The sequence below is a fragment of the Aulonocara sp. 'chitande type north' Nkhata Bay genome, linkage group LG12 (assembly GCF_057382095.1).
Source record: "Aulonocara sp. 'chitande type north' Nkhata Bay isolate Kocher_YH1m ecotype deep benthic linkage group LG12, A_spYH_male_GT1.1, whole genome shotgun sequence".
Classification (NCBI taxonomy): domain Eukaryota; kingdom Metazoa; phylum Chordata; class Actinopteri; order Cichliformes; family Cichlidae; genus Aulonocara; species Aulonocara sp. 'chitande type north' Nkhata Bay.
In genome coordinates this window covers 10512057-10524878 of record NC_141355.1, presented here as the reverse complement: position 1 = coordinate 10524878, position 12822 = coordinate 10512057, and the positions used below count along the sequence as shown (strand labels likewise).

The 12822-nt window shown below is 41.0% G+C and overlaps 2 protein-coding genes across 6 annotated transcripts; one reads left to right on the top strand and one right to left on the bottom strand.

Moving 5' to 3' along the window:
* Positions 1 to 743: 743 nt before the first annotated feature.
* LOC147316948 (uncharacterized) lies at positions 744 to 4061 on the top strand. 2 transcript variants are annotated; one of them, XM_086313485.1, is made up of 6 exons: positions 744 to 1402; positions 1893 to 1938; positions 2296 to 2387; positions 2477 to 2587; positions 2705 to 2923; positions 3247 to 4061. In XM_086313485.1, the coding sequence occupies exons 1-6, from the start codon at positions 744 to 746 to the stop codon at positions 3458 to 3460; spliced, it is 1341 nt and encodes a 446-aa protein (XP_086169611.1). In that variant the 3' UTR covers positions 3461 to 4061. The 2 variants fall into 2 exon arrangements, with proteins under 2 accessions (XP_086169611.1, XP_086169612.1); XM_086313486.1 differs by lacking the exon at positions 2477 to 2587 and having other exon boundaries at positions 2296 to 2377; positions 2883 to 2923.
* Positions 2883 to 7706, bottom strand: LOC147316947 (uncharacterized). 4 transcript variants are annotated; one of them, XM_086313480.1, is made up of 15 exons: positions 7560 to 7705; positions 7313 to 7452; positions 6880 to 7105; positions 6692 to 6767; positions 6289 to 6569; positions 6171 to 6209; positions 5991 to 6064; positions 5810 to 5887; positions 5336 to 5541; positions 5155 to 5254; positions 4895 to 5057; positions 4686 to 4792; positions 4450 to 4594; positions 4186 to 4312; positions 2883 to 4034 (listed from the first exon to the last, which is right to left on the bottom strand). In XM_086313480.1, the coding sequence occupies exons 1-15, from the start codon at positions 7605 to 7607 to the stop codon at positions 3697 to 3699; spliced, it is 2148 nt and encodes a 715-aa protein (XP_086169606.1). In that variant the 5' UTR covers positions 7608 to 7705; the 3' UTR covers positions 2883 to 3696. The 4 variants fall into 4 exon arrangements, with proteins under 4 accessions (XP_086169606.1, XP_086169609.1, XP_086169608.1 ...); XM_086313483.1 differs by having other exon boundaries at positions 2884 to 4034; positions 7313 to 7376; positions 7560 to 7706; XM_086313482.1 differs by having other exon boundaries at positions 2884 to 4001.
* Between the last annotated feature and the right edge of the window lie 5116 nt (positions 7707 to 12822).

The window sequence follows — 12822 nt, the reverse complement described above, 5'->3', positions numbered from 1 at the left end:
ATTTTGAGCTTACAAAAGCTGAATTTGAGTGAACAAAATTCATTGCTGCGTGCAAAAAACGTATTTCAGTGTTTGCGCTTATCCATATACACACACAATAGCACCCCCTCTCGCTCAGTTTTTTCATTTGCGCTTGCTCGCAATGTGTTGCTTGCGCTCACAACATTCTCTGCTTCGTACGCTCAACTCTCTGTACACCGTTATAAGTGTGCCACAAAACCAACCAATCACAGACTTGGTTTCAAAAATTCTGATTGGCTCTTACGGTCTCCAATCAGCTGGCTAGCTACTGCTTTCCGGAAACACTGTCCGAAATGTAGCTAAATCCAGCTAAAATCTCTTAAACCCCAATTTGCGGATAATATCTTTAATCATTTTATTTTAAAATATATTATTTTTTAAGACTATTGTTGGTGTAGTAGAATGTAGTTGCATCATACAACCATGCCAACTGACTAATTTTTCCAAATTATACTTGAGTAGCTCTCTTTTATGTCGTCGAATACTGAATAGCAGCACGAAAAGAGCATGTCCCGGCCACATGTAAGTAATATAAAATCATTTTGTTAATTATTATTCGCTTGATAACTGACGTTAGCTAATTTGCAAACTATGCAAACTTGAAAAATGATGTACCTCATGTAGTTTGTTTTATGGGTTGTTTATTTTTGTCTGAGATACATCATTTCATTGTACTTGTCCATGTTCCTTGCTGCTTTTAACAGGACATACTGAGACAGCAAATGATGCATAGACTCCTCTCTAAACTGAAAGCTGCTTTAAACCAACAACCACTAAATCTGGATTATTTGGAGTTCTTGACTCGTCATGAGCTTGTTCTGTTTGAATCTTTCTCTCAGCAAATAGGCGGTCTGTCAGAGATTACAGAGGCTCTACAAAACGTTCATCATCTGGTTCAGTGTGAAATTAACATCAGCTCTGTGGCCATTATTGAACTGGAAACAGAAGTTGGTCTGGGACCTGGCCACCCCAAAATCGTACTAGAGAGAGAAAGACTCAAGAATTTGTTGGACATTCAGCTGCCAGTCAGCTGCATTGCTAAATGTCTTGGTGTTTCAAGAAGAACAATCTACAGGAGGATGCAAGAATTTGACTTGTCTGTGAGAGGAACATACAGCACAATGAATGACCAAGAGCTGGACAACATCATATCGGCTATCAAAAATCAGATGCCAAATGCTGGCTATCGAATGGTTCAAGGACATTTGGTTTCTATGGGTCTCCGTGTTCAGTGGTGGAGAATGATGGCCTCCATGCATCGAGTTGATGCTGTAGGGATCTTCAAACGGATCACAGAACTAGGCTGTGTTGTGCGAAGAAGCTACTCGGTGCGAGGCCCTCTCTCCCTGGTCCACATAGACACAAATCACAAGCTAATAAGGTAAAATACCCACTTATATAGCTCTAACACAAGTTGGGCAGAAAGATGCACGTTATACTTTAAATCTGCTTTAATCAACCTTATCTGATAGGTCTTTCAGTGTATTTATAATATTTTAAAAAGCACTTGATAGAGTAATATTAAGTAAAAGGAATACAGGATGTGTAACAAAACCAGCAATATTGTTAATTGTAAATTTTCTTGAGCAATTATTTACACTTTGTATATCGATATTTTCCATGATAACAAGCCTATCAACACATAATATGTTAAGTGCTCCAGAAAACTTAAAAAAAATCATGACAAGAGAACTAAAATATTTAGTCTCATTGAACTTATAAACATATAAAAATGTTGGTATTATTTTCAGCACACCTGACAAGTGTCCAGTTTAAGTCAGTGGCAAGTGTGCATACTGAAAAATTTATTTTCAATGTCTTACATGTTCTGCAAATCAAGCCTTAGTGAGATTGTTTTCCCTCTGAAACAGGTACAATGTTGTGATCTTTGGTGGAGTGGATGGCTACTCAAGGAAGGTAAAAGTGTAACTGTTATGTAGAATATTTGGTAGTTTTGAAATGAGAGCTTTATTAGGTTGTTTTTTTATGAACATCAATTATTCAGCAAGCCAACATAGTGGACGATTTGCAATTATTATTTTTTTAAATTTCTAATCAGTTCTTTACCAAAAAAGGTTAAACTAAAAGGCCATTTTCATTTTTTGATAAGTACTACCAATATTGATGTATAGACTACTCAAGCTTTGAATTATGGTTATGAACATAGAACCGTACAATATTCCTTGAACACTTATTATGAAACTGCATTATTAACTGAAAAACTATACATGATCTGAAACCAGATCTTTAATTTTCCATTTGTTTTTACTGCAGGTCCTGTACTTGGATGCAGCAACTAACAACAGGGCAAAAACTGCATTCTCATTTTTCCTGAGATCAGCCCAGCTTCACGGCTTGCCATCAAGGTTTTATGCCCTGATTTAATTTATATGCTAGCAACAAGTATCATTAAAGAAAACTTTAAAAATTCCTTAAAAATGTATTTTTATCATAGGGTTAGGGCAGATCAAGGAGTAGAAAACCTGGACATTGCACATTTCATGTTTGCCACAAGAGGAACAGGGAGAGCGAGTTTCATATCTGGAAAGAGTGTCCACAATCAGAGGTTAGTCTTTTGATGTTTTTTATATTATTATTGACTGCATGGGTAGATTGTTGTAGCAGTTCTGATATTGATTTGAAGCATGAAATACCTGAAATCCAAATTCAAATGTATTTACAGAGTAGAACGACTTTGGCGTGATGTCTGGATTGCAGTCACTAGCAAGTACCATGATATTCTTCACTCACTCGAGGAGGATGGCCTGCTTGACATTTCAGATGTCATTCATCTTTTTGGTGTCCACTACATCTTTGTCCCTCGACAGAAGGTGGTCTCACTCCTGAACAGCTCTGGTGTATGGGACATCTACAAGAGCTGGACGAGGGCGAGAGACTTGAGGTACCAGCTCATAATCTGATTTTTTTTTTTTTTTTTTTATTTAAATGTTGAATTTCAAAATTTTAGTTAGCAGTTAACTCTGCTCTTCTGAAATTAACAAATTAAAACACTTGCAGCACATCTGGGAGATGCTTCTGGTGATTTTATACATTCTTGCTTATCAATTACCACTAATCTAAATTACAGTAAGAAGAACATGAAAACAAAGGCATTCTTTTTAAATTGTTGTATTTTAATGGAAAAAACGCTTACACAAAATAACATTCCTCCCAAAAGTACCTATTCTGGAATAATGACCATTATATATGTTTGTGGATTTGAAGGAGCTTCGGGATCCAGGCATTGACTGGGAGAGTGCTGTACTGCAAGAAGAATCTAACAGCACAGTTGTGGTTCCTGAAGTTGAATGCCCACTGGATGAGGAAACCCTGGAGGGGCTTCAGAGAACTATTAATCCCTTGGAACATTCTGAGTCACACGGTCGTGACCTGTACATACAATTCTTGCTACAGGTGTCAAACCAACAGTGACACTTAACATGGACGTGAAAGTCAACGTTCTTTTAAGTTCTCAAATACTGGATTTCTTTGCTAAAACATTCAGATTACAAGTAGACAAGCAAACAAAGCACTTGCTTATTATCTATCAACGTAGGACCCTACACAAAGTTTTGAAGTCTTGTCATTTTCATGAAACGGCTACGAACATCTTAACAGCTAATGTTTACAAACATTTTTACTCATTTAGTTTCCAAATTACAAGACAACAATGTGTTAAACTCTGTGGAATCCACCACCATATTTAACTGCTGCACTCATTATGGTTTTAAACACTGTGTAAGTGTCCAGATGCTGCACTGGAAAAGTCACAGTACAAGTGCATGCACTCACAACTGGGTAACAAATGGAGTGATCTCCCAGCCGCTCCTTACATTCATGGTCAAACTTGCATGTTATTTTGAAATGTCTCTTTTCATCAGGAAGGATGGGAACATGGGACTGGCCGGTCATCCACTGGAGCACATGGTGGACAGCAAGAGACTCTGATTTTTCACCACCTGCACCGCCTGTGTTTCCATCTGTGATGTTTGAAAATGTTTCTGAAGTCTTTTCTAAATAAAAAGCAATCTGGATTACAATGTTTTAAATTAACAACTAAGAATACTTTCTAGTGCCCTGCATGTTAAAGCAAAAATATTTAACAGATGCATACGGTATATATACAATACTATAGGTATATACAATACTAATACTATATAGTACCTGATACTTCAATCTCCTGCAAGAAATCTTGCAAAAAATTTATGATCTTCCTCTCAGTTCTCTCCCTAGATGTCCCTTTTTCACTGAAATGTGGTTGGCAGCTCATCATAATGAAATCAGCGTCTGGCTGTAAATAAGGAAATAAAGTAGATTATATTATAGATATATTGTTCATTCAAAACTAATAAATAAATACAGGATAACTACAGTACAGATAAGTGGACTGTCTTTGGATCAGACTGAAGCTGCTATGTTAATACTTACTTTGAGGATTTTCCCAGGAACAAACAAACTGTGGCAAGCTTCAGGATTTACAGCCATCAGGTTCACAAGACCATACAGTTCCATGCCCTTTCGGAGCTGCTGTAGCATTGGAATCAGTCTTGTTGTAGAGTGTAAGACAATAGCACTTAAAAAAAAAAAAAAAAAAAAAAAAAAAAAAAAAGAAAAACTAGTTGGGGAGGGGGGGTTAATGATCTCTCTGATTTTTTCTCCCTTACCGGATCATGCTTTCCTTACTATCCATCTTTATCTGGTTTGTGTATCCACAGCTGACAATTTCATCAGCCCACATCATCAGAGACTGTATGTCTGCTGCATCTTCAACCTGGAAATGTATAATGTGAAAGAGGAAATACAGAAGGTTAAAAGTGTTTAAAAACACCATACTCATAATATATCATGTGCCAGAGCTAAACCAGGTGCTCACTTTGCGGATGAGCAGGGAAGATTCCACATCTGCAACATCCTCCTTAGACAGACAGCTGAAATCAACCTCTCCTGAGCAGAGGAAATTGTAGCACCATTCTTTGAAAAAGGCAGGAGATGGGCCTCCTTGGGCGAGGCTGACTGCAATTATTTCACCAACAGTTCTGTGTAGACAAATGATTATAATTCATTTTCAGGTAACATTTACAAAAATATCGGATGCGTATTAAATGTAATACACAAAGCTCGTATGTAACCAACCTGAAGTTTTCATTATCAAGATCGGTCAGAGAATACTTGGGGTTTTTGCCCTTGTTCTCAAGTCCTTCAAAGAATCTGCTTTCAATACCTGAAATCATGTCTTTCATACAAAAAATATCCGCATTTTTAAGTTATCCATTATTTATTGACACTAGGACAAAACAGGTAATAGGCAACTCACCACTCAAAAACTCTTTCCTAAGTGCTCCTGTATCCACGCCTGCCTCTCCAATGAAAACCACCCTAAGAACACTGGTGGGAGATGCAGCTTTTTTTCTCTGCCACTGGAGAATGCCTCTGTCTGGAAGGTCTTCTCTGTCCACACACAACTTAAATTCTGTTGTGGTGTCGACTTGTTGTTCAAGGCAATGCAATACATCTTCCACGCTTAACAAAAACAGGGTAGAAAACATCCTAAGCTCTCAAAGAAAAATAATCATCTTTAGATTAAAAGAGGCTACCACATTAAACGTGATTAGAAATTATTGCAGCATGTTCTGTGCAACAACCTTTAACAATAATTTAAAGTAGTGTGATCATAAAATGTTTTATATGAAATTAAACCCCAGGTATTGTGTAAAAGATCTTACACATAATTTTAACAAATGGTTCTGCATAATAGTGTGTATATGAATTATAATAGAGCAAAAAGTACCTGTCTGTTGTGCATACTGAAGTTTGAGCTGGTGTCCCTGTAGTTTGGTCATTTTCTTCAGGCACCATGCATTGAAAGCTGATGACAAAACAAAGTTTAAAAAAAATAAAATAAAAATACATATGTTTGCGTGGACTGTTACTGATTAACATTTTTTCATAAACGGCTGAAAAAAGATTACCTATCCCCACACAGACTCGCATGGACTGTGATCTCATCTTCAGGAAAATCCTTAGTGCATATTGGACAAATAACCTACAATTCCAAAAATGGGTACATGTTAGGCATAGTGGGAAAAAGATCATTACCGATACAAAATTCATTGTAGTTACTATGGTTTTTAGTAATGTGCTAGGTTTACCTTGCATTTGCTTTTCACAATGCATAACTCCGATTCCTGCTGAATCAAAAAACAGTAATTGTGATACTATATTATTTAATCAAAATTGCTCATTTTGATTTCATCAAAATTGTCTCACCTCATCATCAGTCTCATCAGGAGAGAATTTTCCTTTGCACGTATTGATGTGTACTGCAAGCATCTGCAGAGGCATAACTTCATTACACTGGTAACATATCTTCTTTCGCATCTTTGAAAAGTGCTGTGAGTCGGGAGGTAGAGGAGATGTGTCTAATGTTTCCTGAAGAGGTACTATGTAAAAAGTGGATTTGCCACCTCCTGACACAGCTTTCAGTGTTTTGACAGAATATCCTTCTGTTTCAGGTGGAATTACAGTGAGCTTTCGTCGACCACTGCCACCTTTATTGACAGAAAAATAGCATAAACAATCAAGCAGCAAAAGTATCAACTACATAATCATAATGCAGTATGAGCACGCAAGAATGCCAAAAAAATACATAAAAACTGAATTAACAACAAACCTGTTGCCTTATGTAAGAGCCATCCTCCACAAAGATATTCCATTTTTGGAAAGGTTTCTTCCAGAAGTCTAGAAATCTTAGTTAAAAACACCGTTAAGCAGAATGGAACACTAAATGGACTGTGGCATATGATTCAGGCTAAATGCGTCTGCCAATGACTGATTTTAATACTGACTACACAAACTTACCTCTGCATGGTCACCATCTTCTGGAAGAGACACTGTTTGTCTCCCCATGCCAGCTTGTAGGAGTTCAAGCTCCTCAGCTGGCAAAGGTGTGTAGGATGTGTTTTTTGACAGCAAATAAAAACTGAGGCCTGTGGTCTTACTGCCTGCCTTAACAAGCTGCTTAGTAGATGTTAAACATCTCTTTTTACCACGGCTCAAGTGTGATTTGAAATATCCTGGAAATGATCTGTGGGATGAAAATGCATGAGTTTAAAAAATGCAGTGTTGCATAACATAAGGGTTATTGTTTAATAAAGTTATTAAATATGACATCAGTCCTTAATAGCACATTTTAATTTAAAAATCAATGTTGATAAATCCACAAACCAAATAACTTTAACAGAAAAGATTGCAAAAAGTTAAAATAAAAAAAACACACAAAAAAAGCAAAAACCTTGTCATCTCTTGCTGGATAGTCAGATTTCTAGGCTCCGGCTGCCCACTCTCTGTTGGCCTCCCTGAAGGATTTGTGGATATGTTGTTAAGCAGCAAAGACACCAGATTTCTTACTGCTGACTCAACTGCACCATTACCCTAAAAAACATGATTAGGATACACTGCCTCAGTAAGACAACTACGCTGGTATATTAAACAGAAAGGACAGCAAATTACTAAATTCACACAAAAAAAATTAAACTCACCTGATACTGTGGTGTAGTATTATTGGAGCCATTGTTTGATTCTGCCATCTCTTCTTTAGCTGCAGAGTAAATCAAAAATCCCTCTATCTGCAAGAAGCGAGGCTGAGTGGACAGTGTTTCCGGTGTCCGGAAAGCAGTAGCTAGCGAGCTGATTGGAGACTGTAAGAGCCAATCAGAATTTTTGAAACCAAGTCTGTGATTGGTTGGTTTTGTGGCACACTTATAACGGTGTACAGAGAGTTGAGCGTACGAAGCAGAGAATGTTGTGAGCGCAAGCAACACATTGCGAGCAAGCGCAAATGAAAAAACTGAGCGAGAGGGGGTGCTATTGTGTGTGTATATGGATAAGCGCAAACACTGAAATACGTTTTTTGCACGCAGCAATGAATTTTGTTCACTCAAATTCAGCTTTTGTAAGCTCAAAATAAATTTCTCCTCAAAATGCAACACTTGCACCTGCAATTTTTTTTTACGTGCGCTCAATTTTTTTTTACGTGCGCTCAGAATAGTGGCACAAAAATAACGCCATAGGCATAGACTTTCCCAGGGAGGCTGAGGAGTGTGATCCCCCTGTAGTTGGAACACACCCTCCGGTCCCCCTTCTTAAAGATGGGGACCACCACCCCGGTCTGCCAATCCACAGGTACTGCCCCTGATCTCCACGCAACATTGCAGAGGCGTGTCAACCAGGACAGCCCTACAACGTCCAGAGCCTTCAGGAACTCGGGGCGGACCTCATCAACACCAGGGGCTCTGCCACCAAGGAGTTGTTTAACTGCCTCAGTGACCTCGCCCCCGGAAATTGGCAGGTCATTCCCCTCATCCCCAGACTCTGCTTCCTCCTCGGAAGACGTGTCAGTGGGATTAAGGAGGTCCTCGAAGTATTCCTTCCACCGCCTGACAATTTCCTCAGTCGACGTCAGCAGCGCTCCGCCAGCACTATACACAGTGCAGGTAGAGCATCGCTTTCCCCTCCTGAGACGTCTGACGGTTTGCCAGAATCTCTTCGAGGCAGTCCGAAAGTCTTTTTCCATGGTCTCTCCGAACTCCTCCCACACCCGAGTTTTTGCTTCAGCCACTGCCCGAGCCGCATTCCGCTTGGCCTGTCGATACCTGTCAGCTGCCTCCGGAGTCCCACAGGCTAACCAAGCCCGATAGGACTCCTTCTTCAGCCTGGTGGCTCCCTTCACCTCTGGTGTCCACCATTTGGTTCGGGGTTTACCACCACGGCAGGCACCAACCACCTTGCGGCCGCAGCTCAATGCAGCAGCTTCGGCAATGGAGACGCTGAACATGGTCCATTCAGACTCAATGTCCCCAGTCTCCCTCGGAATGCTGTTGAAGCTCTGCCGGAGGTGTGCGTTGAAGATCTCGCAGACTGGGGCCTCTGCTAGACGTTCCCAGCACACCCTCACTACGCGTTTAGGTGCACCAGGTCTGTCCAGCGTCCTCCCCCGCCACCTGATCCAACTCACCACCAGGTGGTGATCAGTTGACAGCTCAGCCCCTCTCTTTACCCGAGTGTCCAGAACATATGGTCGCAGGTCTGCTGATACGATTACAAAATCGATCATCGACCTACGGCCTAGAGCGTCCTGGTGCCACGTGCACTTATGGACACTCTTATGTTCGAACAGGGTGTTCGTTATGGCCAAACTGTGATTAGCACAGAAGTCCAATAACAAAGCACCGCTCGGTTTCAGATCAGGGAGGCCGTTCCTCCCAATCACGCCCCTCCAGGTCTCGCTGTCGTTACCCACGTGAGCATTGAAGTCTCCCAGCAGGACAACAGAGTCTCCAGGTGGAGCACCCTCCAGCACCCCCCCCCCCCCCAGGGACTCTAAGAAGGCTGGGTACTCTGAACTGCCACTCGGCGCATAAGCGCAGATGACAGTCAGGACCCGTTCCCCGACCCTAAGGCGCAGGGAACAAACCCTCTCGTCCACCGGGAAAAACCCCAACGTACCGGCAGCAAGCTGAGGGGATATTAGAATACCCAGCCCGCCGCCTCTCACCAGGGGCAACTCCAGACTGAGACAGAGTCCAGCCCCTCTCCAGGAGACTGGTTCCAGAGCCCAAGCCATGCGTAGAGGTGAGCCCGACTATATCTAGCCGGTACCTCTCAACCTCACCCACTAACTCAGGCTCCTTCCCCACCAGAGAGGTGACATTCCATGTCCCTATTGCCAGTCTTGGCAGCCGGGGGTCAGTCCGCCAGGGCCTCCGCTCCTGGCCGCCACCCGGCACACAATGCACCCGACCCCTATGGCGCCTCCTGCGGGTGGTGGGCCTGCGGGAGGATGGGCCCATGTCTCCTCTTCGGGCTGTGCCCGGCCGGGCCCCATGGACTAAGGCCCGGCCACCAGACGCTCGCCCTCGGGCACCCTCCCCGGGCCTGGCTCCAGGGCGGGGCCCCGGTAACCCTATCCCGGGCAGGGTAAACTGTTCCCTCGGTGTCCTTTTCATAAGGGTCTTATGAATCGCTCTTTGTCTGGTCCCTCACCCAGGGCCAGTTTGCCATGGGAGACCCTACCAGGGGGCAAAAGCCCCCAGACAACATAGCCCCTGGGATCCCTGGGACACACAAACCCCTCCACCACGATAAGGTAGCGATTCAAGGAAAAGCAACCCCACAGACGAATTGTGCCAGGATCAATACTGCCCTAGTCCTGAAGCTGAATGTCTTTAGGTGATGGTCCTAGCACTTGGTGGACTTACGTTGGTTGTTGAGTGGTTGTGAAGACTTCTACAGAACACCTGTCCTTGAGGTTCTTGATGATCTGACAATTGGCTGATTTAGGTGCAATCTTGTGCCAGAAATATCTTTCCCTGTAAAGCCCTTTTTATGCAAAGCAAAGATGACTCCACATGTTTCCTTGCAAGTAACCATGATCAACAGAGTAAGAACATTTATTTCAAGCATCAAACATCCAGTTGCTATTCTACCTCAGTCAGCATGACAGAGTGTTCTTCAGCCTCATCCTCATCAACACTCTGACCTGCGTTAATGAGAGGATCACTCCAATGATTTCAGCAGATCTTTTTGTGAGAATGCTGAAATGTACTGGAAATGGGGTTTTTTTGGGGATTAACTTGCTTTTCACGGCGAAGAGGGACTTTGCAATTAATTGCAATTTATCTTTATAACATTCTCAAATGTTTGCTAATTCCCATCATAAAGACTGAAGCAGCAAGCTTTGTAAAAACCAAGGTTTTCTGCTTGGTAGGTGGCAGTCAGTTTAATACTCCTTGCCAAATCCAAAATATCTGAAAACAAGAGATAGGTTACTTGTCTATTAGATTGGTGAATTTTGGGAAGACTATAAAAGATTAGGGTTAGTAGGTACTGATTAATTAAATAAGCATACTCCTTTTTAAAATGAAATGAAAATATGCATTTTTAGTTCATTTAAGTGACACTGTTTAAATATATTTTTGTAATGGTAAAATTCACTTTTTACCAGTTATGAAGACGAGAGAAAAAAAAGAAAGAGTTATTTCATGAATATTCTCTGAATGGCAGTGACTACCACCAAAAGACACATCTCATTTAGTAATCTATATTTTCCATCATTCGTTTGATATTTTTTGATTACTACTCTCAACTTTTGTTCCTTTCTGAACAAAAAACTGACAAATGTTACTGCCACCTTTCATTTTGCTCATAACGACACTGTGAATGAAAGCTGACGGTAATAAAACTGCACTTGCACTTGAATCAATAACTGAGAACACTATCTATCATAAGACCGTACAATTACCCAGTACACTATGAATATGCATTAAATAAGAAATACTGCTGTCTACATAAATTACAGAAGCAGAGCAACCGAAATGATTGGTAGTTGTTGAAAACGTGAAATACTGATATAGGGGGGATTTCCTAGTTTCATTGTCCTACTATACTGACACCTGTGAGTTAATTCTTAAGCAGCTGATGTGAAAACTTTGTCACTTTGTTTTAAGACAAAGAAGTGAAGTACAAATTAGCACACCAAAGTGTCAGACTGCAGCTTTTATGATGAGACTTGAACAAGCTCTCATTGTAAGCTGGAAACAGAGACAGTTCAAAATCCCAGCAGCAGTTGCATCTTTTTTCTACACCAAAATAAACTGAAAAAATAATGAACATAAATCACAGGGTGTGCCTAAACTGCTGCACAGTCATGTTTGTGTCACTGTTCAACAACTGACTGCCTGTGAGTGTGACCGCTTGAGTGCTGTGAGTATCGTGATTCAGATATGTTTGGAATGACTCAGTCATTCATTCAGTCTTTGTCTGTTACTTGGGGTGAATATTAAAGCCAGTGGTGGTGCGACCCGTGATTAATCTGACTCAGAGTTTATTTGTCTTCAATATGAACTTTATTGCAGTGGTTCCGTTGTCATGACAACAACATCAACCTAGCCATTAAAAATCCAATAATTTTCTCATTGCACATCACATTGCAGTGGACAGTTAGTTGCTAGCAGCTATTCCAGACTCCAGTTGCCTAGGTAACCGTGTAAAGCATTTCCCACCCTGTTGTGTGTCAGTCACTGAAGCAACTACCAATGAGAGGCAGGATACCAACCACTTGGCTTGAAGTTGAGAAATGTTTAACCCATAAAGGAATCAATTCACAATGCAGGTGTGTCAGTCACTTTCTCTTTTATTTCTAGTTGCCATGTCACTGCAAGTCACTTCTTGCATATACACAACTTAAAAGAAATCCACATAAATGGAATAAACAAGCTTTCTTTCTTTCTTTCTTTCTTTCTTTCTTTCTTTCTTCTTAAAGAGAGTTAAATATGTGTTTAAAATCTTGGATGTCATCAAGATAATCAGCAGTGTTTTTCACCTTGGAACTCTACCGTGAGTGTTATTTTTGTCAGTGTCTTCATTATTGCTGAATTACAACCATGACTGTAACTGAGGCAAGTGAGGCCTGCCTTCTTTAGATGTTGTTCTGGGTCCTTCTGTGACCTCTTGGATGAGTAGCTGATGCGCTCTGAGTGTAATGTTGGTAGGCCCGTCACACCTAGCGAGGTTCACCATTATTCCAAGTTTTCTCTATTTGTGAATAATGGCTCTCACTGTGGCTCACTATAGTCCCAAAACCTAAGAAATGACTTCTAGAATGATGGCTGTCAGTGCCTTTGATTCTCATTTGTTTTTTCAGATATTGGCATGATGTGTGGGTTTTTAAGATCTTGTTACTTCTCTTTGTCAGAGAGGTTTTTTTTTTATTAAAATGATATATTGATTCTAAAGGTCTGGCAG